This window comes from Lathamus discolor, chromosome 18 (assembly GCF_037157495.1).
Source record: "Lathamus discolor isolate bLatDis1 chromosome 18, bLatDis1.hap1, whole genome shotgun sequence".
NCBI lineage: Eukaryota > Metazoa > Chordata > Aves > Psittaciformes > Psittacidae > Lathamus > Lathamus discolor.
The window spans coordinates 5,224,423-5,252,420 of NC_088901.1; the positions used below are offsets into that span (position 1 = coordinate 5,224,423).

General features: G+C 62.3%; 3 protein-coding genes across 5 annotated transcripts; 2 read left to right on the forward strand and 1 right to left on the reverse strand.

The window, feature by feature from the left end:
• Positions 1-2,181: 2,181 nt before the first annotated feature.
• LOC136023277 (CYFIP-related Rac1 interactor B-like) lies at positions 2,182-5,843 on the reverse strand. 2 transcript variants are annotated; one of them, XM_065697580.1, is made up of 11 exons: positions 5,800-5,843; positions 5,273-5,352; positions 4,658-4,779; positions 4,476-4,581; positions 3,850-3,986; positions 3,632-3,709; positions 3,433-3,549; positions 3,226-3,305; positions 3,006-3,132; positions 2,667-2,737; positions 2,182-2,556 (listed from the first exon to the last, which is right to left on the reverse strand). In XM_065697580.1, the coding sequence occupies exons 2-11, from the start codon at positions 5,343-5,345 to the stop codon at positions 2,493-2,495; spliced, it is 975 nt and encodes a 324-aa protein (XP_065553652.1). In that variant the 5' UTR covers positions 5,346-5,352; positions 5,800-5,843; the 3' UTR covers positions 2,182-2,492. The 2 variants fall into 2 exon arrangements, with proteins under 2 accessions (XP_065553652.1, XP_065553651.1); XM_065697579.1 differs by lacking the exons at positions 5,273-5,352; positions 5,800-5,843 and having other exon boundaries at positions 4,658-4,927.
• Positions 5,844-11,489: 5,646 nt separating this feature from the next.
• HPCAL4 (hippocalcin like 4) lies at positions 11,490-15,178 on the forward strand. The gene is made up of 4 exons (XM_065697748.1): positions 11,490-11,591; positions 12,908-13,077; positions 13,175-13,390; positions 13,646-15,178. The coding sequence occupies exons 2-4, from the start codon at positions 12,916-12,918 to the stop codon at positions 13,841-13,843; spliced, it is 576 nt and encodes a 191-aa protein (XP_065553820.1). The 5' UTR covers positions 11,490-11,591; positions 12,908-12,915; the 3' UTR covers positions 13,844-15,178.
• A 1,536-nt stretch (positions 15,179-16,714) lies between these two features.
• On the forward strand, positions 16,715-27,985 carry NT5C1A (5'-nucleotidase, cytosolic IA). Of its 2 annotated transcripts, XM_065697697.1 has the most exons (6): positions 16,715-16,928; positions 22,890-23,057; positions 23,745-23,874; positions 24,182-24,304; positions 24,735-24,919; positions 25,186-27,985. In XM_065697697.1, exons 1-6 carry the CDS (start codon positions 16,734-16,736, stop codon positions 25,549-25,551), a joined length of 1,167 nt encoding a protein of 388 aa, XP_065553769.1. In that variant the 5' UTR covers positions 16,715-16,733; the 3' UTR covers positions 25,552-27,985. The 2 variants fall into 2 exon arrangements, with proteins under 2 accessions (XP_065553769.1, XP_065553770.1); XM_065697698.1 differs by lacking the exon at positions 24,735-24,919 and having other exon boundaries at positions 24,182-24,282.
• Positions 27,986-27,998: the final 13 nt, after the last annotated feature.

The window sequence follows — 27,998 nt, forward strand, 5'->3', positions numbered from 1 at the left end:
GCTGTGTGGTGCAGGACATGGAAGGTGGTCGTGCCCGGATGCTGCCAGCTGCAAGAAGCAGGGGAGTTTGCTTTCTGAGAGGCAGTGGCCTCCGATCAAATCACGCTGCAGACCCAGGCAGGAGTCACTGAGAAAGTTGTTGTGGTCTCTGGTTTCAGGCTGCTGGCAGTGCCGGAGCTTTAGGGATGGGCAATGGCACTTCCCTCCATCTGCCCTCGCTAATCCCCAGACAAACGCAGCTCTTCCATCTGTGCAGCCGGAGCCGCCGAGCCCATCACACCAGCCACTTAATCTAAATGGCTTTGGCCAAAGATAAGGTCATTAATTCCACTGGGATTAGGAAAACAGCACAGGCCTGGCAGGGCTTGGCTCTCCATCAGTTAAAGTCCTCGGTGCCCTGCCCTGGCTGAGCACCGCAGCTGAAGGGCTTGGGCTGGAGGAACCCTGTGGCAGGGCATTGTCCCCATGGACTGGCACCAGGGCTGCCGGTGCAGCCTGAAACCTTGAGTCCGGAGCCAGGGATACACGGGCAGCATCCCACCATCCGCCTCCCCATCACCTACTGCCTCCAGCCTTCACCAGCCGCTTCCACAGCTCCGCATCACGCACTGAAGGTGGGGCTGGCTCTCATGTGAGGCCAGCATACCTGGGGCAGAAAGCAGCCAGAGCCCCTTTGCTAGTCCCAGATCCAGCGTCTGGCTGTGATGTTCCAGGACTTGTGCTTGCTTTCGTTTCCTTCACCTTTTGGCTCCCTTTCCTTGCCCTGTTTTGGCTGTGAAATGCTCCGATCCGCGCCTCCCATGGGGAATTTCACCCCCTCGCCGATGCAGGATGTGCCGCAGATCCCGCAGGCACGCATCGGACCCAGCCGCTGGACCCAGCCGCGTCCTGGCCTCCTCCTCCGTTCCCAGGTGGGATCATGGTGCTGCGGAGCCCCTGGGGACGGGCTCAGTGGGAGCGAGCCCTTGGGGTCACCAGAGCAAAGGTAACTCATGGGTGGGGAAACTGAGGCACGGCTGGTGCATGGAGGTGCTCTGCCCGCTGCCAGGGCTGGGAGCGGGGCAGGGCGCTTCGGATCCCGTGGCACATCACCCAGGCCTCGGCAGCGTTCCAGGCGGGAGGCACGGAACGTGTGCTGCAAGAGCCTGGAAATAAAAGGAGCTGTTTGCTGAGGTGGTGCCGCGTTGGAGCGCAGCGGCTTTGGTGGCAAGGATCCTGGCACCGGGCCTGGAAAACACCGGGATCCAGCAGGATGAGGGCTGCCAGGTCTGCCCCCACCTCCTCGTCCCCTGGGGCTGCCGTGCTGGTGGGCACGGGGCTGAGCCCGGTTGCGATGGGCGCGATGGTGTCCCCATGTTGGCACCCTGAGCGATGCAGGGGGGTGTCCAGGGGGACCCTGCCCATGCAGCCATTGCACAGGTGGGGAAACTGAGGCACGGGCACCGGGCATGAGGGCTGTGGGGTCCGGGTGCCACACACAGGGTGCTCACGGGCCCCGGCGGTGCAGGGGGCTGTGGGGCAGCAGCGCTGGCAGCTTCCCGTCGGGAAGGCCCTCAGGAAGCGCGGTGATGGGACACCAACCCCAGTGACCCCAGGGCTGCTGGGCTGAGCATCCCAGGGTTGTCCCCATGGGGCTGAGAGAGCCCTGCCAAGCGCTGGCACTGGGCCCTGTGCTGCGGGTCGGGGGCTCAGCCTGAGCGGGTCCCCCCACAACGGAGCTGGTACAAGGTTGGGGGGGGACGCACGGGACTGCTTTGTCGCGGTGTCACAGGGCCATCTGCCGGCAAAGGCAAGCGGCAGCCTCCCAGTGCTCCCAGTCTGGAGCTGATGGAGCGCTGGGGATGGAGGGTGTCCTGGATAGGCTGGCTTGGGGGGCAGCCATGGCGGGGGGCCCCTCGGACCAGCTCCTGTTCCATGTCCCTCCAGGAGCTCCTGGTGGTGTCACTGTAGGGTTGAGACATGGCCGGAGATGGGGTCTGTCCCAGCAGGGATAAGTGCCATGGAAGGGGGATGTGGTCCCGCCCATGGGACACAGGGATCCAGCATGGGGCAGGGGGCTGGGACGGGACGCAGCAGAGACGGCCCCGCTCCAGCCACCAGCAGAGTAAATGTCGTTTTATTTCACACCCAAATAAATCCATGTAGAAAAGAAAAGATGAGTGGAGATTTAATTGCTCTCATTAAAAGTCTACGAGGGGAGACCGAGCCGTCGCCACCGGTCAGCGCAGGTCTGCAGGGATGTTTGCTCCTCCTCCTCGGGATGAGGATGGGTTTAGGGGTGACCCTGCCCAGCCCCAGCACTTGATTGCGGTGTCCCCACGGTGCCACCCGCACCTCGTGTCCAGCGGGGGCCGATTTGGGAGGAGGGGTTTCCCTGGGCACGGCCTCGGGCTGCTTTTATCTCTCTGCCTTTCGGTGCACCCCTCCTTGCCCCTCGTCCCTCCGTACAGGATGAGCGCTATGGTCATGGCATCGGTGACACGGGGACGTGCTCACTGCAGCAGCGCCCGGATCTGTTTGGAGGTGGTGTCGTCGTTGAGGTGCCGAGTGGTGTACCTGGGCAGAGAGGGCACAGTCACCCCCCGGCACCCCAGCCCGCTCTGCCGCTGCCCCCCCCACCCTGCACCGTGGTGGTGGTGGGGGGGAGCCCCCGGCCCCCTCCTCACCTCAGAGCGTTCAGGAGCCCCTCGGTGCTCGTTGAGGGTTGGTCCTTCAAGACTTTAATGCAGCCTTTCATCTGGCGGGGGGAGCGAGAGAGGCTGTGAGAGCCCGGATGTGCCGAGAGCGGCTGGTCCCTTCCTCCCCATCCTCCTCCTCGCTGAGTTCCCCTCCGGACCAGCTCAGAGGCATTCCCATAGGGACCATCACCTTGGCATCACATCTACATTGGGATGCCCATGGCAGGGGGGTTGGAACTGGATGGTCTTAAGGTCCTTTCCAACCCGAACTATTCTATGACTCTATGGCAGTGACCCCCCGCCCCGGTGCACCCCATTGCCACTCACGTCGATCTTGGAGGTCTTCGCAAAAGCCCCCACGGGGTGGACGTGGTCGTAGAGGATGATGACGCCAACCATCACCCGCATGCAGAAGAGGAGGGTCTCGGTGTTGGTGAAGCGGCTCCGGTATTCTCTGTGCCAGGAGAGGGGCTGGCTGAGCCCGGGGAGGGGGGGAGAAGGGACCCCAGCACCCCGATGTGCCCCCCAACCCCTGTGGGGTACTCACGGGGTCTCCAGCATCACCCTGCAGACGCAGGCCATGGTGCTCAGGCAGTCGGTCGTGTCCTCGATTGGCAGCGTCTTGTTCTGAAACCCAACAAGTCCCGGGTGCTGTTTCCCCTCCTGGCCCTCCATGGGACCTCCAGCCCCATCTGATGCCCGTGTGGTGCTGGGGCTGGAGGGGGCTTCCCCCACCCCGAGGGTCCCCCCTCACCTCGGAAACGAACTTGGTGGTGGCGTTGCTGAGGGTTTTGAGCATGGGGGTGGCCTCGGCGTAGAACAGGGACATCCTGTTGGCCATCTCGTTGTTCACCTCGCTCTCCGCGTCAAGCTGCGGGGGAGATGAGGGGAGTGTTGGGGTGGTGGAACCCCCCCAGAGCCATGCCCTGCCCTGGGACCCCCCCCCCCCTCACCTGCAGGTTGTTGATGCGGTTTCGGCTGATGGTCCTTCTGTAGTAGCTGAAGTCGTTCTGGATGGCAGGGTTGGTCATCTGTGGAGGAGAGCCCCGCGTGAGGAGCCACGGCCAGAGCCTGAGGGGAGCCTCGGGGGTCCCAAGGGGCTGTTTGGGCTCCTGGGGTTTGAATGGGGGTCCCAGTGTGCAGAGCCCGCAGCCACCCCATGGGGAGGTACCTTGAGCTCATCGAAGCTGAGGGTGAAGTGCAGGATCTCTGCGAACTGCTTGGCCAAGGCTTGCTCCCGCTCGAGGTGCTGGGTCGGGGCGTACGGGGGGCTGGTGAGGGCCTCCAGCAGGCTCCGCAGCGCATTCTCTGGGGACAAAGCACCGCTGGTCCCCCCTGCATGTCCCCAGCTGGGGAAACTGAGGCACGGGGCAGTGCGGCATCCACCCCATGGCCAGGGCTCCCCCCACTCTGCCCCGCTCCTGCATCCACAGAGGGATGTGGGATGCAATGGGGGGATGCTCTAGTGTCTGAAAGGGGATACAGGGATGCTGGGGAGGGGCTCTTCATCAGGGACTGTAGGGATAGGACAAGGGGTGATGGGTTCAGACTGAAGCAGGGTGAGTTCGGGTTAGCCACAGAGGCTGTGAGGGTGCTGAGGCACTGGAATGGGTTGCCCAGGGAAGCGGTGAATGCTCCATCCCTGGCAGTGCTCAAGGCCGGGTTGGACAGAGCCTTGGACATCACGGTCCAATGCGAGGAACCGGATGGTCTTAAGGTCCCTTCCGACGCAAACCGCTCTGGGGCTCTGTGTGTGCTCCCCGCAGGGCGGGGGGATGTGGGGCCGGGGGCACTCACCCAGGCGCAGGGAGAACTCATAGAAGCGCTTCAGCTTCGCGACGAGCGGGCAGACGGCGCCCCAGGCGCGCTCCTGCAGCCGCGGGTCCGCGGGGTTCTGGATGGCCTGCGGAGGGGGGAGCACCCGCGGTTGCCCCAGCGCACAACGGGAGCGCGGCCGCGGGCGCCGGGGCTGCACCCACCTCCCGGATCTCCTGCCCCGCGCCCGTGTAGGACTGGAGCTCGGCCAGCACGGCCTGCGCCTCCTCCAGCACCGCGTTCACCTGGTTCCACACCGCCGTCTCGGCCGCCGTCGGCTGCGCATCTGCAGGGCAGCGCCCCGGGGAGAGAAACCCGGAGGGCTCTGAGCGGGGCCCCGAGAGGCGAGAGCCGCGGTGGGGAGCAGCGCCCCGGTCCCGCGGCTCCCCCGCCGGCCCAAAGCCCTTCCTGGCGGGGTTCTCCCCCTCGTCCATCTCCTTGCTCAAGCCTGAGCCAAGCCAGAGGCTGGGGAGGGTGGGGGTGAGTCCTGGCTGCCCTGCGACCGTGGTCCTGCTCACGGAGGGGGGGGGGTTCTCGAGCAGTCCCCAGCCCCAACGGGCTGCAAACTGCCCCGGGGTGGGGAGCGATAGCCCCCGGCCATGGGTCTGCGGCCGCGGCCCCCCCCTCCCCGGGGAGACCCCTGGACAGCAAAGGTGGGGGGAGGACGTCTGGGATGGGCGCGATGCGATGGGCGACGGGGACAAAGAACTCAAAATGGTGAGGATGTGGAACTCAGGAGTAGTACGGAACGAAAAAGGGAAATAAAAATCCCATCTCACTTTCAAAGTCAAGGAAAAAATTAGGGCCTTGGTCAAGTTCGTTATAAGTCAACACTTTTAGAAGGTTCCCCATGTGAAACCTGCAAGAGAAGAAACAAGAGGCAAAAAGCATGATGGTGAGGTGGTGCTCGGGGAAGAGGCGCTGGGCTGCGGGAAGCGGCCGGCGGCGGCCGAAGCCCCCGTCCCCCCCCGCCCCACGGCTCCCTGGGGCTCGGGGGTGACCCCGCGGCTGCTCCCGGCCCCGGCTGCAGCCTCTTCCCCCCCCCCGATGGTGATGAGCGCTGGCGGATGGGGTGATGGAGAGGAGGGAGCAGGGGGAGGAGAGAGCCGAGAGCCGCGGGGCGAAGCGGGGAGCAAGTCCCTCAAGTCTTGGCTGCAGGAGTGTCCCCGCCTCCGGCTGCAGAGCCAGCCCTGACACGGGGGTCCTGGGGAGCCCCCCCAGCCCCGTCCCCGTGGAGGGGCAGCGGAGGGGGCTGGAGGTGGGCGAAGGCTCAGGGGCCGCAGGAGGAGCCAGGAAGGTCCCTCACCGTGGGAGCGGGGCGGCTGCGTGACCCCAGCCCGGCTGCTTCGGGACGTGCCGGTACCGGAGGTGCCTGTGACGAGCAGGGGCCGAGGCGAGCGGCTGCTGCTGCGCTGCTTTTACCCCCCCCTTACTCTTGCTCTGGGCCGTGCCCCTAAGGAAGGTGGGGAGAGGAAGCAAAAGGTGGGGGGGGCCCGGGGCTGCGCCGGGTCCCGATTCTGCCGTGCGGCCACCGTTTCCCGTACACCCGTGTCCAGCCGGGAAGGTCTGAGCCGTGTCCCAGTTAGCCCGGGCCAGCGGGAAGCCGGGGCAGGGCCCCTGGGCTGAACTGGGGTCCCTGACCCCGGTTCCTCGGGTGCAGGCTGCGACCGCCGCACCGCCCGTCCTGCAGCACAGGCGCACGCATCCTTCCCTGCTCCTTCCCCGGCATTCCCGGCCTCCCTCCTGTCCCTCACGGCCCCCCGGTGCCACCGCCCCACAGCGATGCGCAAGTGGCTGAGGTCCTCACGGGCCGGGTCCCGCTGCCAGGACACAGGGGCTCAGCCAGGGCCGCCCCCCCGCACGTTCAGGGATGGGGCAGGGACGGGTCCTGCTCCCCTGCCCCACTCGGCGCTTTGTGGGGCACGCCTGGGGACACGGAGCTGCTCGGGGACACACCGGTGCCTATCCCCGTGGTGCGGGGAGCAGCCGCACCGGTGGCCCCGGATCCCCCCCCCCCCCCCGGGCCCGCCCCGCTCCCGGGACTTACTTTCAAAATCCAGGAAAAAATGAGGGCAGTTTTCTAAGTCTTTGCCCAGTACCTTTATGAGGTTGCCCATGGCCAGCGGACCTGAGCGAGAGAAGCGCAGCTCAGTGCGGCAGCACCGGCAACCGCCGGCCGGACCCCCCCCCCCCGCCCCTCGCCACCGAGGCACCCACCTGCGCCCGGCCCCGCGGTCCCCAGCCCCGGTGTGAGCGGCGGCTCAAGCGGCACCGAGTGCGGCGGCGGGGAGGGAAGGGGGAGCGGGGCGCGGGGTGCAAATGGGTGTCCCGTCCCCCCCCCCACAAGGCGCCCCGGTTCCCCTCATGGGCAATTCCCCCATTGACGGCGCTGGGCACCCGCCATGGGCAGGGTAAGGCTCCAATTGGGATCTCAGCCCCACAGACCCTGTTTGAGGCTCTGGCATCCGCGCCGGAGCATCCCATCTGCTCCACAGCCACGGCCCCCGGTCCTTACCTCGGTGCCCGGTGCGGCGGCTATGGCAGGAGCAGGGGCTGTGCCACCCGCCTGAGTCACTTCATGGGCTGGCAGGGACCTGCAGGCAGGAAGGCAGGATGGTCAGGACACCCCATGGGCACCCCATGCCCTCGGGGGTCCCCCATCCCGCACCCTGCCACCGCCTTCATCTGATTGACCTCGATCGTTTCTTATTGCCAGCAGCCGGCTGAGCATCCCCATCCCCTTGGGACAGCTCGGGGACAACCCCGGGGCTGAGCCATCTGTCCCCATCTTCCCTTGGAGAGGCCAAGGCCCCCCGGGATGACATTCCCGGCGCTGCTGGTTGGGTTTGCTCTTTTCCACGCGTTACATGAAGATCCCTTTATGCTGCTGCTGAGCCACAACCCAAATCCTGCAGGTGCCGGGATGCTCCCCACGTTCCCCCATCTCCAACGTTTCCTAAGGGGATGGGGGGGGGGTCGGAGTTGTCCCCATGGGTTTGGCCCTGGGAAGCAGCTGAGGGATCCAGCAAGTTGTAATTAAGCACTCGGGTTTAATTAATGTGGTGAGGGAACGGGAGAGGAAGAGCTGAAGGAGGCAGCAGCAGCTCCCCGCTCAGCCCCAGCTCAGCCCCTGAGCATCAACAGTGATGGCTCTGCCTTCCTCCTCCTCCCGGGCCGGGGAAGCAGTGGCTTTACACTGGGGCTGCACGGGGGGCAGCAGGCTGGTGCCACAACCCAGGCTGCTTTTGGGGAGCCAGAGCACCCCGGTTCCCCTCTGCACCCCCTGCCTCTAATTCCCCGTGTGCGCTGGGTGTTTGTGCCCTGCGGAGCGGCACAAAGGCATCGAGGGCTGCCCTGGTGCAGTGAGCCTGGGGTTCATCCTGCCGGGTGCTGGGGTTTTTGGAGGGGTTCTGGGCCCCGCAGGATGGTGCTGGGGGGTCCCTGGGGTGCCCAGAGCAGTGGAAGCGGGGGGAGTTTCGCACCCGCTCCTCTGGCATTCCCGCACACGCTGAGCTCCTGCTGGTGCCACCGTTGTCCTTGACAGGCGGCTTGGGGCTGAGATTTGTCATTGCTGAACCCTGCCTGTGCCCAGGGAGGGGGCAAGGACAGGCCCCCACCGTCCCCAGCATGAGGCTGCCCTGGCTGGAGGCCTGAGCCGTGGCAAGGGGGTTCGGTGCTGGGTGGGAGGATGGGGATGGCTGCAGCCCCCCTGGTCTGCAGGGACGGCTCCACTTGGGGCTCGGGCCCCGATTTGCACCCTCCGTGGCCCCAGTGCTTACCCCCGCGGCGGCCCTTGGCCCGGGGACCCACAGCACATCCCCCCCGGGGTGCCGTTGGGGCAGGCGAGGGGCTTGCACCAGTGCTGCTGCCCAGTGCCACGAGCCTGAACTGGGGGCACTGAGCTCCCCGAATCTGCTGGGAGAGGCACCCACCCCGCACTGCTGCCCCCGAGCATCCTGCCCCATAGGAACCCCATGGAGGGTGTCACCTCCATGGGGACATCCCAGCTGATGGCCAAATCCTGCGCCCAGGAGCATCGCTTTCCCCCCATGCTAGCGGAGCCCTTCTTGGCCACCCCAAAGGGGTAGCGATGTCCTGGATCAGGCCATTCTGGTGTCACCCGGGGCTGTCTTGGGGCTGTGCCCCTTTGCCACCAGCGCAGCATCACTGTGGGCACCGCAGCCTTGTGCAGCGCCGCTCCCCGGCCTGGGGCTGGGTGCCCCTTCCCTTGAGCCAGCACCACGTCCTTCACCCCCCCCCCCCGGCACCGCTGGGTGCCCACAGCCGCCACTGAGCCCCTCCTGCCTCTGCCCCCCAACCACGGCCACGCTGGCATCGCCGCTGGGTCAGAAGCGCGGTGCCTGAAGGATTATTTAATGGGGGGGGGGACACCTTATCCCGGGAACCGGGGTGCCGGGGCCGGATGCTGCCGCAGGATGAGCCCGGGCATCGCGGTGGAGCTGGGGCTTCCCGGGGCTGTCACCCCCGGCTCTGGGGACCTCCATGGCTGGAGGGAGAAGTGGGTCCCGCCATGGGGCTCAGCCCCCCCCCCCCCCCCCCCGAGCGGGGCCGCTGTGGTGCCGGGGGCCTCCGCCGCTGCGGCTGCAGGTGGGGGGCAGGATTTACCGCAGGAGCCGAGCCGCAGCACCCCGCCACGCTCCCGCACCCACCCAGGTCCCCCCCCCACCCCGGGGCTGCAGCATCATCCCGCGGTGGGGAGCTGCACCCACCGCGCATCCCCATTCTGCCAGCGCTGGGGGCACCGGGCTTGGGGGTGCAAAGGGAAAGGGGGGCTCTTACACGGGTTTGGGTCTCGGGGGGACACAACCAGCGGCTGCTACACCCCCCCCCCTCGGTCTCAGGCCCGGTGGCCCCCGTGTCCGGTCTCTCACCGTGTCGGAGGGGGCTGAAGGCGGCGGCCGTTGCCTGCGGGTGCTGCGGAGCGTCGGGAAGCGCCGTGAGCCCTGCGCCAGCGCGGAGCGCACCACAAAGACCACCATAACCCCCCCGGCCCGACACGGGTGACGGTGACGTCTCCAGTGTGAGCAAGACGGGGATGTTTAACCCCCTGCGCGCCGGCGGCTGCCGAGGCCCGGCCTGCGGGTCCCGCTGTGGGGCTGCTGCGTGGTTCTGGGGGACGCGGGGGCACCGAGTGGGTGCCTCTGTGTGCCCCCCCCCGACCCCGTCACAGCCAGTTCTGAGCGCGGAGAGAGAAGCCCCACGTTGTCCTTAGCTCCCACCACAGCCCATGGATGGCACCGCTTCCCCGCCGGTGGGGGGGGGGACAGCCATGTAACCTACCCCATGCCACTGCCATGGGGACAAACCAGACCCGGAAGCCCGTTTTGGCCAGGCGGCACCATCCATCCTCCCTCGGGTCCTCCCCGCACCAGGCCAGGAGGGGTTCGTGTGGCTGCTCCCCAAGGGGTGATGCTGTCCCCTCCCCGTTGGGCACTGCCCCCCCAGGCCGTGCTGCTGCAGCCCGTAGCCGCTGGGGGAAGCTGCAGCCCTTCGCATCCGCAGCGCCGCTGGGTAACGAGGACTTTTGGGAACCCGGGGGGGCCCTGAGCTCTGCACAGAGCAGGGGGCACGGGGCTGGGGTGATGCTGCTGGGGAGTGGGGAGCAAAGGGCAGCGCGGAGCCAGCGCCGTCTGCAGAGCCCAGACAGGCTGGTGCCCCCCTGCAGCCCCAGGGCCGACATCCCAGTTGAGCCTGGGCTCATGCGAGGCTGTTGGGGTGCCCTGATCTAGTTGCTGGGCTCAGCCGGGTGCTCCAGCCCGGTGCTTGGGAACACCAGTGAGGCCATTCCCATTTCCCCAGCACCAGGACTTGGGGTGTCACAGCCCCATAAAGTTGTGCACCCCAGCACCCCACAGCATCGCTGTGGACCCACAGCCTGGTGCTCCCCAACCTCTTCCAGCCACCTCATGTCCCTTTGGCACAGCCTGCCCCATGAGCTGAGCACAAGAGAACCAGCCGTGGGGTGCCTGGGTGGGGGGGCTCATCCCCTGTGCTCTTTAGGTGGCTCATGGAGAGGTTCTGGGGCCATGTGCCCCATGGAGGGACCTGAAAGCTGCGGGGCTGAATCACCCCAGCCCAGGTGGGGATCCAGCCAAAGGCATGGTGCAGGGATGTGTGTCCAGCCATGGGGGTGTCCATGCCCCCAACATGATGGGTCCCTGCAGCCCCAATGGGAAAGGGGACCACCCCATGGCATCCTACAGCCCCCTTGGGAACCAGGATGTGGTTCCCAGCTTCATCCCAGCTCATCCCAGCTCAGCAGCCACCAGCTGCAAGGGTGGCACTGGGATCATGGTGGGATGATCAAGGTCACTGGGAAAATCCACCAGTGATTGCCATGGAAACACTCCACGTTTGGTTCTGGAGATCAGGGCAGTTTCATGGGCCCTTTCCCCTCTGTGCTTCAGTGGCAAGCAGGGAGGTCCCGGTGTGCCCCCTCAGCGTGGGCCTTGCTGGGTGCCTGGCAGGGGGATACAGGCAGCATGGCCTCTGCCAGCCCCGAAGCACAAGGGAAGAGGATTTTGGGATGCTTTGGGATCAGGCACACCAGGAGCAGGAGCCAGAGGCAGGTAAGCGTGGCAGAGTGAGGAGGAGGAAGCAGAAGCAGCGAGTGGCAACAGGGCAGGGAGTGCAGGAAGGTTCTGCTCACTGGTGACCAGGCTGGCACCTCCAGGCAGGCAGGGCCTGCAACATCCCTGATGGTGAACCAACACCGCCTGCATCCCACTGCCAGCATCCCCCTTGCATCCCACTGCCAGCATCCCCCCTGCATCCCACTGCCAGCATCCCCCCTGCATCCCAATCTCCCTCCACTTTCCCCTCCAGCATCCCCCAGCATCCCAGTGCCATTTCCCTCCACCAGCATCCCAATACCCCCCAATATCCCACCTCGACCCCCGACTCCTGCCCCTCTCGGTTGATTGACAGCGCTCCCAGCCAATGGGCGAACGCTGCCGCCGGGGGGGGCGGGCGGCCCGCGGCTACAAGAGCGGCGGGAGAGGCTCGGGCAGAGCCGCCGGGCTGGACCGCGGCCCCTCCGGTACCGGCACCGGCCCCGCCGCCCGCACCGCACTACAGGTAAGGGCCGCCGGGGCCGCGTCCCCCCCGGGGCTGTCGGGATCCGTGCCCCGGAGCTATCCCCGGGTGAGCAGAGCAGCCCCCGGCCCCGCCGCCCCGACCATCCCCTCCCCTGCTCCCCGATGGGTGCCGATCAGGTGGGTGATGCTGGGTGCCCTGCGCAGCCCAGGGTGAAGACCCGGGGGGGGGGCACACCCGTGCTGACCCCTCCTCTGTCCGGTTTGGGACCAAGAGCCCATCGCCCCTGATGTTATCGGTGGTTTGGGAAGAGCAGCTCATGCCAAGCGGGTGATGTCCCTGCTGCTGCCCCTGTCCTGGTATGGCCTGTGCTGGGTCTTGCTCAGAAGGGAATCGAGGTCTGTGGACCAAAGGATGCTGCTTTTGAGTCCTGGCATCTTTAAGGGCTTGCTTGCAGGATGTGGTGTGATGCTTCTAGCAAAGGTCCTCACTGCTGTTCTCTGACGGGAAGAGCTGCCCCTTGAGCTGGTGAGGGGCTGCACCCCCCAACCAGCGCGGTGGTGGGAGATGCAGGAGGACGTGAGTGTGGTACATGGTGGGGATTAACCTGTCCCTGCGGATCAGAGCTGGGCTCTGATGCCAGGAGGGCTCTTACAGCCCCACGGCCGAGCTGGGCATCACTGGGAAGCGTCGTGCTCTGTGGGTGTCTGGATGTCTCCTCAGAGCTGGCTGCAGAGGGGTGGTGGGTTAAGCGCTGCCACAGCAGACGGTGACAGATGCCGGTGGGATGATGGGGCAGGAAGCAGCCTCTGCCTGCGGGATTCGCTGGGAGGGGGCTGGATGGGAGCCCCACATTCCTGCGGGGGTGGAGGGGAGGCTTGTGCCCATCGCAGGGTACCCCCTTGTCCCCTGCGCCCACATGGCCAGGAAATGGGATGCTTGGAAGGGAGATGGAGCTTGGTCAGGCTCCAGGTTAACTTCTGCTCAACTTCATGGAGAGAGGAGCTCCAGGAGCTCTCGGCAAACCATCTGGTGCTCGGGCTGTGCCGCGCTGGCAGCCGGGGCTGCGTGGGAGCGGGCACGGCGTGTATCGGAGCGGCTCCACATCCTGCCCACACAGACACAGGCTCTGCCGGTGCCCCACGGCACAGCCCGTCCTCACCCCCTGCTCGGCCACCAGCTGGGCGCTGTGAAGCCAGTGGTGCCAGGGAGGGTGTGCGTTGCCTCTTCTTTGTCCCATCTTTAGAGGGCAATGGGCATCACGGTGTGGGGTTAACCAGCTGCCGGGGTGGAGGGAGGGCCTGGGAGCACCAGCTCTCTCCATACCTGCCGTGTCAGATCCATGTTTTCCCTCCCAGGGGCAGCCATGGGCAAGCACAGCAGCAAACTGGCCCCGGAGATGCTGGATGACCTGGTGAGGAGCACGGAGTTCAGCGAGCAGGAGCTGAAGCAGTGGTACAAGGGCTTCCTCAAGGATTGTCCCACCGGTATCCTCAACCTGGAGGAGTTCCAGCAGCTCTACATCAAGGTGGGCTCCACCGGGGGGTTGAGGGCTGCCTCCAGGGCTCCAACACCCTGTAGCTCCCCCTCCTCATTTCTGCCTCTCTCTTCTCCCCTCCCTGCAGTTTTTCCCCTATGGAGATGCCTCCAAGTTTGCCCAGCACGCCTTCCGCACCTTCGACAAGAACGGCGATGGGACCATCGACTTCAGGGAGTTCATCTGTGCCCTGAGCGTCACCTCCAGGGGCACCTTTGAGCAGAAACTCAACTGGGCCTTTGAGATGTACGACCTGGATGGGGATGGGAAGATCACGCGCTTGGAGATGCTGGAGATCATTGAGGTACCGGTGCTGAAAAGCAGCGGGGGTAGCTGGCTTTCCCCAGGCTTTTCCCAGCTGTTGGGTCCTTTTGGCACTAAAGGATGACTTTTCCTGCCCAGAGCCTTGTCTGAAAGGTACCTGGTGAGCATCTGATGTAGCTGTGCATAGCTGCATGTTGGCTCCCACAAAGCAAAGGTTCTTTCTCCTACCTTGTCCTGGAACCTTCTGTCCATCCAACATTCCCACTCTGGTCCTTTGCCTCTCTTGTTCCTCCAGGCCATTTACAAGATGGTGGGGACTGTGATCATGATGAGGATGAACCAAGACGGGCTGACACCGCAGCAGCGCGTCGACAAGATCTTCACAAAGATGGACAAGGACAAGGATGACCAGATCTCCCTGGAGGAGTTCAAGGAGGCAGCGAAGAGCGACCCCTCCATCGTCCTCCTCCTGCAGTGCGACATGCAGAAATAGAGCCCGGCGGGGTCGTGGCTGGGCTGCCTGCAGCCAACCTCTGCTCCCCGGGATGGGTTTTCCCCATCCCTATTCCCGCTGAGTGTCCCTGTGCCCGCTTTGCCCCAGGCAGGAGCCATGCTCCGTCCATCCTTCCTTCCTGCCACCCATCCTGACTGCGTCCTTGGCAGCCTGCGGTCCATGGGCTGTAGCTCTCCCTTGATGGACAGAGCCTGCTCTGGGTATTGTGAGCTTGGGGTTAGCCCCAAATCCACCCTCTCCCATACTGGAGCTGGACTCCCCGCAGCCAACGGTGTGTGTCCTGCCATCCAGGACCAGTTGTTCCCATGTCCCTGCTGCTTCCTCCTGGCCTGTTCCCTCGTCTTAACTGAAACCAGCTCCTTTCCTTTGCTGCTGATCCCCCCCCCCACACCATTGCTCGTGCTGCCTCCAGGGAGGCTGAAAAGAGACCCTGGTCCTGGTCCTTCACTGGCAATTCCCTTCCTGGAAGGACCGCGGCTGGCTCCGGGGTGCTGGGAGCTGGGGCAGGGTGCTTGGCTTCAGCTCTTTTGCTCTGCTTTGGCTGCTGGGAGCAGCCTGGATTTGTCAGGGTACTTTAGGGGAGAGCAGCAGTGCCCAGGGCCACCCCTGGATGTGGCCAGTGTCTGATCCCAGAAGCCACCTTCCACCCCATCACCTCTGGGAGCTGGCAGAACAAGTGGGGTGACCTCCACAACTGCCCCAGCAGCATCTTGGATGCTCTGTGGAGGTCCTGGATATTGAGCTGATGCCTGCGGTCCCACACTGAAGGCAGGGGCTTCTGCAGGTTGCCCTGGCGCAATGACAGGAGTGTGGGTGTTGAAGGCATGTCCTGGTGCATGGCACTACAGGGCACTGGGGCTGTGGAGAGGTGTGGATGGGTTCGGTACCTGCTGAGCCTCCTGGCAGGGCTCTGAGGCCACAAGAAACTTGTCTGCCTCCTTCCTCCCCCCATCCCAGCCTGCTGCCTCCGTCCCTCCTGCCCAAGGACAGGAATATTGTCACAGGCCGGTATTTAGTCTGCACGTTGTGGTGGTTTTGACTGTAATATCTGTTAAATGGTGAAGTTGTTATCTATTTTTTTAATGGGAAAATAAACTGTCCCCCATGTGTGGTGCTCCCCCGAATGGCTGCTGGGGAGAGCGGGATGATAACGCTGCGCTCTGAGCATCATTCATAGGTCTCATCTGCGACACTCCAACAGATGGAGAAGCCCCCGGGAACAGCACAGTGGGGCTCAGATGGGTGAATCTGAAACCCTTCAGCCATGCAGGTAGCTTTGGGGAGGGGGATGTTACCCATCGGGGGTGGATCTGTCCTGGAAATGTGTTTCCCTTGGCAAGCAGGAGCCCGACCGTTGCTGTGCCCTTCATTTAGGGCTGGGCATAGCCTGAGGACCTGGTGGCTTTGTCCTGGGCCCCATCCCAGCACCACCAGCAGCTGGGACCTGCTACCACTGTATCTTTATCCTCCTCCTCCTCAGCCTTCACCCCCATCTTCCCTACACGGATCTTCCTTTGGCCTTTCTTCCCCCATCAGCAGCCAGCACCAACAGTGCCTGTTGCTAGGGAGCTCTCACCAGCTTGAAGCACTTCTCCATAGCGAACAGGCAGGGCTGGCTCGTGGCTGGGTGCTTGGTCACCCTGCACTCACCACCATCTCATCTGCCCTGCAGCACCCAGCACCCGAGCACAGCGATGTGAGATGCCCAAGCCAGAGCAGTGTGTCTATGTTTAAGGGTGCTGCTGGGCAGGGAGCTCTGCACCTTGGGTTCGCCTGGGCTCTGTGTGTGTTTGCAGCTCAGCAGTGCCTGGGGAAGGAGGGACAAGGGACACCAGGGCATTGCTGCTGTGTAGGAGCCTGGGGACGTGCCAGGACTGCTGTTGGAAAGGGCAGCAACTCGAGCTGGAAGGGACTCGAGAATGGCCTCAGTGATCCTGGGGCTCTCAGAGCTCCTGCTTCCCTCGAGGCCCCCCTAAAGAAAGCTTGGGTATGTCCCAGGAGGGATCTGCAAAGGGATAAGGAGCCTTTGATGAGGCTGAAATGATGTTAAACTCCAAGGAGGGCATCCCAAAGGGTTTGGGATCCAGGCAGCTGGGTGAGCCCTGGAGCCAGCCCTGTTCACCTCACCCAGCTGGGCTCTCCTGGCTGAACCAGGCCAGGTTGTGTTTGGTTGTCTAAAGGGCAGGGACACGGGGGGTCCCTGAGGCTGTGGTCCGTAGGGGCAGGGCTGGTGCTCAGCTGCTGACACAGAGCTTTGGGCAAAACCTTTCTGCTGGGCTCAATGTTGGGGCTCTGCCCTGTGCCGGGTGAGGTGAGGTGGGATCCTTCATCCCTTGGCTCTTCCTGCCTGATGGGTTTTGGTCTGTGGGGTTCACTTCCTGCTCCCCAGGCCCTGCGGGATGTGTGCGTCTGTTGGTCCACTTTCATGCCGAGCTGGCACCGGGGCTCTATGCACAGCTTGGGCTGGACTCAACCCCACAAGCGCTTGTGGGAGAGAGTTTAGTGAAGAGCCTTAATCGACACCCACGTTCATGCCATGAACCACACACAGCGCGGAGCATCCACGGGCTCCCGGTCCTGACCCTTCCGTGCGCCCATCCAGCCCCTCGGTGCCCCCCTGTGCTCTGCAGATGTGGGCAAACCCCGGCGACCACCGAGAGCCCCCCGGTGCCACCCGTAGGTGCCCTCCCCTCGCTCTCTGCTGGTGCCGCCTCGACCCCAGCCCCTTCCCTTCACTCCTCGGGTTTGCAGCCCCCGGCGCTGACTCTGCCCCGGAGCGACTCCGGTGTTCGGGGGGCGGCGGGCTCGGGCTCGGTCCCGAAGCGGTTAAACCGTGCCCCGGTGGGCTGAAACCCCGGAGCTTCATGGGATGCCTTATAAAGCGCGTTCCGCCGACCGGCCGCGGCTCCGGGAGCGCCCGGTACGTGCGGACCCGCCGGTGCCCCGGAGCCGCCGCGCTATGGAGCCGCCGGGAACCGCCGGGGCGCCGGGCGCGGCGGGGAGGCCCTGGGAGGAGGCCAAAGCGTTCTACGACAACCTCGCCCCCAAGAAGAAACCCAAATCGGTGAGAGCCCCGCGGTGCCCCCGACCTAGAGCGGAGCCGGCCCCTCTGGGTGCTCCCCCCTTTCCTCCCCGCATCCCCATCTCCTTCGGGTCCCGCTGGGTCTCTTTGGGTGCCCCATCTCCTGCAGGTGCTCTGGGGTCCTCCTGCGTGTTTCATCTTCTCCGGGTCCCCCATGGAGCCCTCTGGGTGCCCCATGTCCTCCGGCTGCTCCAGGGTCCCCCTGCGTGTCTCTGTTTTTCCCTTGAGCCCCCATCTCAATCCAGGCCCTTGGGGAATTCCCGGCTCTCTCCAGGTGCTCCCACTCCTCTGTGGCATCCCTCATTTGCCTGGTGTCTCTCTGGATCCCCGCCGTCCCTCTGGGATCCCGCACGTCCCCGGGTGTCCCCGGGTCCCTCCTGGGCTGAGGTGTCCTTGCAGAGCGGCTCCGTGCCCCACGAGCTGCCCGTGCCAAGGCAGGAGGCCCTGCCAGGGACACGAGAGGTGGCTGCAGCCGGGCAGGGGGACAGCCCAGTCCCTGCCCGGGGTGTCACAGGGGTAGAGAGGCCCCTGCCAGGCTCGCCTGCTCGGGGAGATCAGAGGGAAAGCCTGCGTTATCTAACCGGGGCCGAACATGGGAGCGCCTGGAAGCGCGCCCGTAGCTGCGGTGCGTGAGGCTGGGCGCTGCGGCCCCTCGGAGCCCACCCTGCCACGGCCGCCCCCGGCGCTGCGGGTCCCTGCGGTGTGGATGTGGGGACCTCGGGGGCAAAGCTCTGCCGGAGACCGCCCCGGCCCTGCGGACCCGGCGGGGAGCAGCCGCTGAGGGCTCCGTGCTGGGACCCGGCTGCAGCCCCCCTCGAACCCTCAGCGCTGCGGCCGTCGCCATCCCCGGAGGAGAGGGGCAGCGTGGCTTGGTGGTGGGATGCCGCTGGGTGCTCTCGTGTGGTGCTGTCATCAGCCCAGGCTCCTCCTCTTCCTCTCCTTGTGGCCAGCGCGGTGACCAGCGAGCCGTTCTCTGCTGTACAGCTGGGGAAACTGAGGCACGGGACAGTGATGTGGTGCCTCCTCTTTTCTGGGTCTCTCTGGGTGCCCCATCTCCTGCAGATGCTCCAGGGTCCTCCTGGGTGTTTCACCTTCTCCGGGTTCCCCATGGAACCTTCTGGGTGCTCCATGTCCTCCAGCCTCTCCAGGGTTCCCCTGCGTGTCTCTGTTTTTTTCCTGGAGCCCCGATCTCAGTCCAGGTCCTTGGGGAACCCCTTCATCTCTCGAAGTGCCCCCACTCCTCCGTGGCATCCCTGGGTTGCCTTTGGTTGCCTGGGATCAACCTGGATCACCCCCAGCTCCCTGCGTGTTCCCAGATTCCCAGCAGCAGAGCTGAGATCCCGGCACTCAGGACTAGGCTGTGTCATCCTCCATGTGGGGCTGGGGACAATTCCCCCTCCATGGGGCAAGCTGGGGACCCCTGTGCCCATGGCCAGCAGCTCGGCTGCCGTCACACGGCACAGCGCTGCCAGGCAGCTGCCGGGGCCGTGATGGATGCCTGCAGGGCACTCTCTGGGTATAAATAATGCCTCTGGAAAACTCAAAACCATCCCAGCCATTGCCCTGAACTTTAATCTGATCCCCAGGAGGGGCTCGCACCCGCCCGGGGCTCCCTTATGCGTGTGGGCAATGGAGCTCGCTGTCACCCGTCCCCTTGGGCCTGTCCGTCCCCTTGGGTCTGCCCGTCCTTCTGGCTCAGTGGCTGGCAGCAGGAGCAGGGACCGGTGATGGGGGAGCAGGAGCGGGCTGTGGGCTCTGCTCCTCCTGGAGAGGGGCTGTAAGGCGCAGGACCCCAGTCCAGGCTGGGGTATGGGTGGACAGGACGTCCCCACGGGGCTCCCCGGCTTTGCAGGGGTCTCTGCTCTTCCCAAGCCGGCTCCCACCTCGCTCCTGGCAGCCGGGGAGGTCAGCGATGGGACCTGTCACCCCTCAGCAATGCGGGATATGTCCCCCGGCCTCTCCGGTGACACTGCAGGGAGGAGAGGCTGGGATGGTGGGAGCTGGAGCTCCGCTCCCCTGGGCACCCTGCTCTGCCCGTCCCCTGCACCCGTGGGGACCCATCCGGCTCCCTGGGGTGCCCATTTTGGGGGTGTTTTAGGTGCGGTAGGGACCATGCTTGAGCCTGGAGCAAACCCTTCCCTTTCTGTGACCGAACCTCACCGATATTCATCTCCAATTTGGCAACAGTTTTGGTCTTCTGCAGCATGCAGGGAAGGGCCAGGGCTCCTCCAGGTTTTTAGGGTCAAGGTGGGTCCTTGATTCAGCTCCAGGCAATGCAAAAGGTTCAAGGGGTGCAGAAGGGGATCCCTGCTGTGGCTCGGCCTCAGAGCCAGCCAGGGATGGCTTCCGGGGGGGGCAGTGCTGGTGTTGGTGCCACTGTGGCACATGTGGGAGCGTGTGGGATTTCCAAATGTCTGCCCCCAGTCCCTGGGGAAGGTGCTTAGGATTTATGTGTGATTAAAGGAGTCATTTGAAGGCAGCAGCTGCTGGGTCTGCAAAGGAGGATGTGCAATGTACAGAAATGCATCTGTACCCCAAACCAGGGTGTTTGGGTCTGGGGTGGATTTTGCCCTTTATGGAACTGGAACCTGCTGGAAGGGGTCACTGATGCTTCTGAGATGGGTGGGTTTGGACCTTGTGGAGCACCCATCGGCCCTGTGCCAAGGGGTGCTGCTCCTCTTCAGAAGGCTGGGCTGTCAGGACATGTTCCTGGTCATCTCTCCTGTGTGGCTGAGCCCAGGGGTGGGATGCTCTGCTCGTTCTGTTAAACACATCATGAATCTCTTGCTTGATGTTCAGGATGGGGCTGGATCTGACCTTCCCATGGGAAGGGAGACGAGCTCACCAGGAATCCCCAAGCAGCACATCCGATTGGATTTGGCTGGGCAGAGCCCTGCAGCCACTTCCTGAGCCTTAACTGACCTTGGCTGACCTTGGATGCTGCTTGCAGAGTAAATCGGGGTTTGCCATTCAGAGTGCCCAAACCCACCGGGCCAGGGCAGCAAGCGGCTGTGTTGGGATGGGTGCTGAGCTCCATGACAGCTTGTGGGACTAAGCATGTCCCAGCGAGGGCTGTGAGCAGGACCTTTGCATGCACACACTTCCTGTTAAAAACGAAGGGTATTTCCCCCAAACTGCGACGTTTCAGGGCAAAGTGGGGTTTGTTGGGTTGTTTGCAGGGCTCTGATGGAGGATTCGCGGTGCTGCGGTTCCTGTAGCCAGTTTTTGGCTGTGGTAATGATCTCCTGCAGTACCAGCGGGGATGGAGAGGCATCCAAACAACCTTGAGGAGGGAACGCTTCCAAGTGAAACCTCCACTTCAAAGGAATGGCCGAGTGCAGATCCCTCCTCTCAGAGCAGAATTGCCTTATTCTGTAAGCGTCAGCGTTTCCCAGCGAGCGAACAGGGATAATCCCAGCCCAGCCCAGCGCTGCGTTAGCGTCCGGGTGCGATGTTCCTGCAGAAAGTCCTCCAAAGGTGCAAATCTTCCTTGGCAGGAGCGAACAGGATCCGGCAGGTCCCATTCCCAGAGGCCGGGTTTCCCAGCCGGAGGCAGCTGGGGCTCCAGCAGCCCAGCCCAAGCCGGGGCAGAGCAAGGCCCCAGGCTTATGGTTATTTTTATTGCTGTGTTTATTGCCTCTTAAATGAACCTCCTGGAGGCTGGTGCCTTTAATGGCAGGGAAGGGACCTTGAGCAGCCTGCTGCTGTTGTGCAAGGTGCTTGTGCTCTTGGCACCCGCCCAGCGCAAGGTGTGGGGAGGCAGAGGTGCAAATCCGGGCTGGGAACCCAGTTAGGCTCTGCTTACAGCCCCACGCATCTCATAGAGCCACAGCCTGGTTTGGGTTGAAGGGACCTTAAAGCTCCTCCAGCTCCAACCCCTGCCACGGGCAGGGACCCCTTCCACTGGAGCAGCTTGCTCCAAGCCCCTGTGTCCAACCTGGCCTTGAGCACTGCCAGGGATGGGGCAGCCACAGCTTCTCCGGGCACCCTGTGCCAGCGCCTCAGCACCCTGGAGCATCTCCCTGTGCTGTGGGTGCTGCTTTCCCCATAGTTCTGGTGAGGATGCTCTGCCCCATTGTCCACTGGGGACCAGGAACAGGGAGCAAACACCCAGCAGATCTCTTGTGTACCTGGATAAATAACCCAGCCCTGGCAGGAACTCGGGACCAGCGCGGAGCAGCAGGGCTCCCTGCTGAAGGCTAACGGCCGGATGTCCCAAGACCTTTATTAGTTATTAATATTTTCAGCTAATAAATGGCCCATGACACCAAGGTTATTAATTAATGAGTTGTCACAGGCCAAGTCTTAACCTGGCCCTCCAGGTTAATAGCTAACACCCATTGGGTGGGTTAAAGGTGAGATGGGGACCTGGCTGTGGTTCACTGCGGGGAGTGATGCTGGTGTTGCTGATCAGCTTCTGCATGGACGTGGGTGATCATTCATGCCCCGGGGGGTGTTTAACTGCTTGTGAAAAAGAGATGCTTCCAAATGAGACGGAATTCCTTGCGAAAGCAGTGGGAAAGGGATCCCTCTGGCCACGGGGATGTTCTCAGCCTGAGCTAACGTGTGTCAAGTCCCCATCGTCCGCTGTGTAATCTGTGTGCGGGGGCTTTGGGTACTCGTGTGGCTTTGGAGAGGTGTTCAGGGATCAGCCACACTGCAGGGCCGGCCTTGGGTACTGCTCACAGGGCTGGGAATGGCATCGGGGCTGCACTGACTCAGCCTTGGGTGCGTCTCCAGGCTGCGCAGGATCAGCGGGGCAGGGCCGGGGGCAGAGCGAGCCCCAGGGCAGGATCCCCAGTGCTGATGGGTGCCGTGCCCCTGCTCGCCTGCTCTTCCTGTGCAGCTCAGCCCGAGGCGGGGTGGGAGCTTGAACTTCGGAGCACCTGGGTGTGCGGAGCCGGCTTTGCCCTCCTGCCCCATGGCAAACAGCATTGCTGGAGCATTACTCACAGGGGCAGCGCCAGGATCCTGGAAGTCACAGAGGAGCTGAGGGTGAGGTGGTTCTGGGGTGCTGATGACCCGGATTTCACAGGCTCCCTGTGGAGATGCATCCCAGGGCACAGCCAGAGATCGCGTGGGTTGGGCTTGCTCCCAGGGAGCATCCCTGGTGTGAGCCCCAAACCCTGTCCTGCTCCCGGGATTTGCTGTGGGCAGAGTGTGCTGGGGACAGGGCAGCTGCACCGCTCTCCTCCCTTGGGATTTGCTGTTCTGGGAGCGAGGATTTCTTGCTGGCCATCAGTGACAAACTTGCTTTCATACTTGTGAGCAAGTGATGGGGATTAGCACCCTTCTGCCCCCCGAGGGGAGAGGAAGGACGGGGCGGGGGGGGTCAAGACGAGATTGACTTTCCTGGTGTCCCCTTTCTCGCTGCCAAGGCCCCTCGCTGACTTCAGTGGATTTTGGATCAAGCCCTCGAACATTAATAATAATGACTCATAAATCACTGCTCGCACCACCTGTTTGTCATGTTTCCGCCCACAATAACTATATCAAGTGTTTTTATGAGCTGAGCTGGCACGGGCTGTTTGTCACATCTGGACAGCATCGTGGGAGTGCAGAGCAGGCCAAGCCACAGTGTGTGGCTTTTCCTGGCTGGGGAGGTGGGGAAAAGCCACCCAAATTCCTTCTGCCTGCGGTTGAGTGGTTCTCCTGGGGTAGCACTTTGGGTCTCGATGGATCCTGGGAGCCTGTGTGCTTTGGGGGGACTTGGGCATGGTGTGAGCAGCAGAAAAAGGCTCTTGGGTATCCTGAATGCACAAGGACGGCGCATCAGGGCTTTGCCTGGTGAAGCATTGGGAGATCAGGGTCGCAGCTGCCCCGTTATCCTTCACATCGCTACGGCGGTGTCACCCGCACCATGGCCGTTCATGCTGAAGTCAGCAGATCCCATCTCGGGTCTGGTGCAGGGGCTGCCTCCCCATTGCCTCCTTTTCCCTGCAGCCCAAGCCCGAGAACGCCATCACCATCGCGGTGTCCTCGCGCGCGCTGTTCCGCATGGAGGAGGAGCAGAAGATTTACAGCGAGCAGGGGGTGGAGGCCTATGTGAAATACCAGCTGGACCACGAGAACGAGCCCTTCCTCCCCGGGGCTGCCTTCCCCTTCGTCAAGGTGAGCACCCCCCTGCCGCAGCCAAGACCCACTCCGTGGTCCTCACCCAAAGTGTCTGGGGAGAGCAATGGGGTGCTCGTGTGGGGAAGGGGTGGGAGGCGAGCAGTGTGGCAGAGGGGATGTAGCCACTGAGCAGAGGTCGAATAAACTTCCTGGCAAGTGATGCGCTTCTTCCAAGACTGAGGAAATGCTGGATTGTCCAAATTGGCAGCGGAGCCCAGGAATTGAAGAACTCACCCATTTGGATCATTTCCTGCTGGGGGATTCTCATAGTTTTATTTGGTTTGGGGTTCTTTTTTTAATTAAATTGTATTTATTCTTTTAAACTGGCTGAATTCAGCCTCGCTGGAGCCGCCAGCTTCTAATGCAGACCCCTTGCAGCGAGGCATTTCAAGCTGTGGTTTGGTTCTGATTGCTTGAAAAACACTTACCTGTAACTCCGAGTTATTCCCATCTCCTCATGCAAACCCGAAACCTTTTGCGTGTGCAAACAGCAGAGCAGCTCCGCGGGTGTTCCCCACGTCAGTCCCTTTTTCCCAGCTAAAGGCATTTGCCGCGGTCACCGCGGTGCGGTTGGGGTCGGTCACATCCCTGGCTTTGGTCACAGAAGTGTTTTGCTCTGGGCGAAGGGGGTCAGGGCTGTGTTGGGGCCTCACTGACTCCTTCCCTTCACCCTGGGTGCTGCAGGCGCTGGAAGCAGTGAACACGAAGCTACGTGAGCTCTACCCTGACAGCGAGGAGCTCTTCGACATCGTCCTCATGACCAACAACCATGCCCAGGTTGGGGTTCGCTTGATCAACAGCATCAACCACTATGGTGAGAGCAAAGCTGTGCTCTGTGCGGGTACCGACGGCTTTTGGGCCATTGTTATTGCTTGGCAGTGGGATAAGGAGATGGGTTCTCCCATCTCTCCCTCCAGACCACGCGCTGAGCCCACCTCTCCCCTGTTTCCTGGGCTCTGAGTGGTGATCGGTTGCTGGTGAGGATGCTCTGGCTGCCAGCCGTGCTGTTGAGCAGCGGTGCCGAGGTTAGCCCCATCCTGCTGCTCCTGGGAGGACACGGGGGAACAGTGTCAAGGCTTTTTTGGGGCAGCCGGGCTCACCCCGGGTCCATCTGCCCTCAGATCTGTTCATCGAGAGGTTCTGCATGACGGGAGGGAACAGCCCCATCTGTTACCTCAAGGCCTACCACACCAACCTCTACCTCTCCTCCGATGCCGAGAAAGTGAGTGGGGCCATTGAAGAGGGTGAGTCTGAGGTTTGGCTTGTGGGGGAAAGTGGGGGGAGCCTGGAGCCCTCAGAGGGTTGGTGTCAACAGCTATAGCTCCAGTGTTCCCGCACCAGTGTGAAAGTTAGGGTCTGCCTTGTCCCATATCCCGTCCTTGATGCTCCAAAGAGCCTCTAGTTTCCATAGAAATAAGGGTTTTCTCAAGCTCCACAGCTCTTCCAAGGCAAAAGCACTGGTTTCCCCCAGTAACTATTGTATGCCAAGGGAGGTTTGTCACCTGTTTGCTGTAAAAGGTCTTGGGGCCAAGCTGCAGGCGCTACTGGGCGCATGCATCTCCTTGCAGCGTTTGCTTCCAGCCTGTTGCGTTTTGCTTTGCTCCTCAATGAATAAGCCACGAGGCTGGGTCCTTGGGTAACTGCTGCTTCTTGCCTCACGCTTTACCTCCACAGGGATCGCTGCAGCCACCATCTTCAGCCCCAGCAAAGACCTGGAGGTGTCGGAGAACCAGCTGCGGGTGGCGTTCGATGGTGATGCTGTGCTCTTCTCTGATGAGTCGGAGCAGATTGTGAAGGCTCATGGCTTGGACATGTTTTTTGAGCACGAAAAGGCTCACGAGAACAAGCCTCTGGCACAGGTAGCGCTGGGGTCCAGCCAGAAATAGCCTCTGGAAGGCAGCCCGCAGGGATGTTCTTGCCTCTGGAAGCAAGCCAGGGGTTGGCACATGGAGTGTGAGATGCCGTGGGTCAGCTGGCCCATGGGATGGCTGAGGCTGGCCCCATGCTGTTGTTTCTGGGGCCCACAGGGAGAAGGGGTTTGCCACTGGCTCTGCTGGGACTGGGTGCCTGGAGGAAGGGATAATGTGGAGCTCTGCACAGTGACGGTTTCTTCTTGCTCCAACAGGGACCCCTGAAGGGCTTCCTGGAGGCCCTGGGGAAGCTGCAGAAGAAGTTCTATTCCAAGGGGCTGAGGATGGAATGTCCCATTCGCACCTACCTGGTCACTGCCAGGAGCGCGGCCAGCTCAGGAGCCCGGGCACTAAAGACTCTGCGCAGCTGGGGCCTGGAGACAGATGAGGCTTTGTTCCTGGCTGGGGCTCCCAAGGGGCCGCTGCTGAAGAAGATCCGTCCTCACATCTTCTTTGATGACCAGATGTTCCACGTGGAGGGAGCCAAAGAGATGGGCACCATTGCTGCCCATGTCCCCTATGGCATCGCCCAGAAGCACAAGCAGCCGGTGAAGGAGAAGCAAACCCCGAACAGCAAGTAGTGGAGCTGGCTGCTCAGCACAGCTTCACCCCTGCGCCACACTCTGACCTGGGCTGAGGTCTCGAGGCGCAGAGTGTTTGCCCTGCGAGCACGATGTCCTTCCCAGCGGGAGCCGTGCTGGGGGCATGGATGGAGGAAGGGGCTGATGAAAGGCTTCCCTTTGCCTCTGTATTATTGCAATGTCTTGGCGTTGTCCCTGTTCCCGGGCAGCCCCATGAGCCGTTTCCCCTTTCCTCTGCGCTTGCTTCAGGCAAAGCCCCTGGAGGATGGAGCCCTCCTTTTGTGCACTGTTTATACCAGGTTTAATTTATTGGTGTTTCTTTAAAACCCCAGGTGATGCCCAAAGCCTTGGCTTACAAAGCAAATGTTCAGGCTGAGCTGTTGGACTGGAAAGGTGGGAGCGCACAAAGCCCCTTCTTGCAGCTTTGAAACCAAATATTGTCCCTTTTTAACTACAGTTCCACCATGATATTGTTCCTTCACACGGGGCAGCCCCTCCTCCCCAGCCAGCAAACCCTTCCTGTCTTTTCAGCAGGGTTTTTGTCAGCTGAGCAGCTTTCCTTTCCTGCGCTAAAATTGGGGAAAACAGAAGCAAACACATGAACAAGAAAGGCAGAAGTTCCGGTTTCTGCTCAGAGCTCTGGGTTAGCGAGGTGTGGGCCCAGGTTCTTGGGTTTGGGTTTGCCACTTGTGTGATTCATAATCATCTCAGTGAGGCCTTCAATGGCCAGCTCTGCTGCGAGCACCCCAGGGTGTGCAGCCACAGGCCTGGGGCTTGGATTAAGTGAAAGGCAGACCTTTAGGGACATCATTTGAAGTCCATTTAGGTAAATGCGCAGAGGATTTCAGCCTGGGGGATTTAACGAAAGGATTTATTCCCCCTTTCTCGGCTGAGCCCAATGAGTTGATATCATCTCCTCCTCAGCTTCTGAAAACCTCTGGTGTTTCCTAAAATAGACATCTCTGCTAGTGATGCTGTGCGGGAGAAACAAAGCTCCAATGGCAAAACAGGAAGAGAAATCAGTCGGAGAGCTGCTTCCAGATGGGTGTGAAAATCACACTGATGCTTCTGCACAAAGCCCTGTCCCAAAGGATGCTCTTGTGGGGGGGGGAATTAAAGATTACTACTTTCTTTGTCTTTTGCAAATGGCACAGCCATGCCTGGGCACAAAGGATGCTCAGTGTTGTCAAACACCAGCTCCGTGGGCTGAGGTTTCTGAGGTATGTGTTTGCCTCTGGCTCGCCTTTGCAGGGCACTTTGCATGATCATACGAACGAGCTGGTGGTGCCTCCCATGGCTTGGGAGACTCTTTTCTCTTTGCACTAAATCCTGCTCTAGCAGTGATAAAGCAAATGGCACTTTCCATCCCCCCCCCCCCCCCCGAACTGTTTCACTTCAACTGTTACTCATCACATCTGGGTGAGGAGCAAAGGGAAAAGTCTCAAATCCAAACACAAAACAGTCTTGAAAGAAATGAGTAGCTAAAACCGTAACCTGTTAATATACGGGTTTATAACAGGGTTTATAACAAGGTCTTGTCTTTCCAACGTGAACCCCAGATACTGGGATCTGAACTGTATCTCGGAGACCTTTTTGCAGCTGGGATAACAGCCTGGGCCTCCCAGGAAACACATCCCTGGTGTCCTGCCAGCCCAGGCGGTGATGTTGGAAGAGGAATGGAGCTGTCAGCAAGCCCTTGGCAACCCCAGGGTGCTGGTGGGGTTGGATAAGGGTGCAAGAGCAGCCGCTGCCGGTGGGTGCTTGCGCTGGGTGCAATGGGGAATGCGTGCTTCAGATAAGAGGTGTTGGCAGGGCTGTGCTGTGCAGGAGGAGATGCCCTGTCTGAAGGTGCTGTGCAACGTGTCATGGCTCTGGGGCACGGCCCTGGATCTCAGGAGCTTTCACCGCTGCCTTTCTGTCCTGAGATGCACAGGAGCTGGGGCAGGGGTATGGTGCGGGCAGGAGTTTCAGTGACTCTGCTTAGGTTCTCCTGCTGCCAGCGCAGTTTAGGGGCTCAGCAGATGCGCCCCAAGTGAGGCAGACCTCGCTCGGCACCTCCCCAGCCCTTGTGCAGGGAGGGGTTTCTGCTCCTGCAGTGGCTGCCCTGTTTGCTTCTCCCCACATGGCTTCTCACCGTGTTTCCTCTCCATCGCTACAACTGGCAGGGGTGGATTTGCTGCTCTCGTACTTCCCTTGTGTGCCCCTCCGTGCGGTCTCCTTGGGCTGGGAGATGAGGTCTGGGCACATCTCCCACCCGGATGGGCCGGTGCGGTTGTGCCTCTTGTGCTGCCCTGGCCAAGGATTGGACTTCCCACTGTGTGTTGTTGCTGTGGGTTTCACTTCATTGTCCTCTGGTGGTTTTCCTTATGGATGGGCTGCTTTTATGGAACCCCTCGGGGTGTTGTTCTGTAATAAACTGTGTTGTCCCAGCCTCGCTCTGTTGCCAT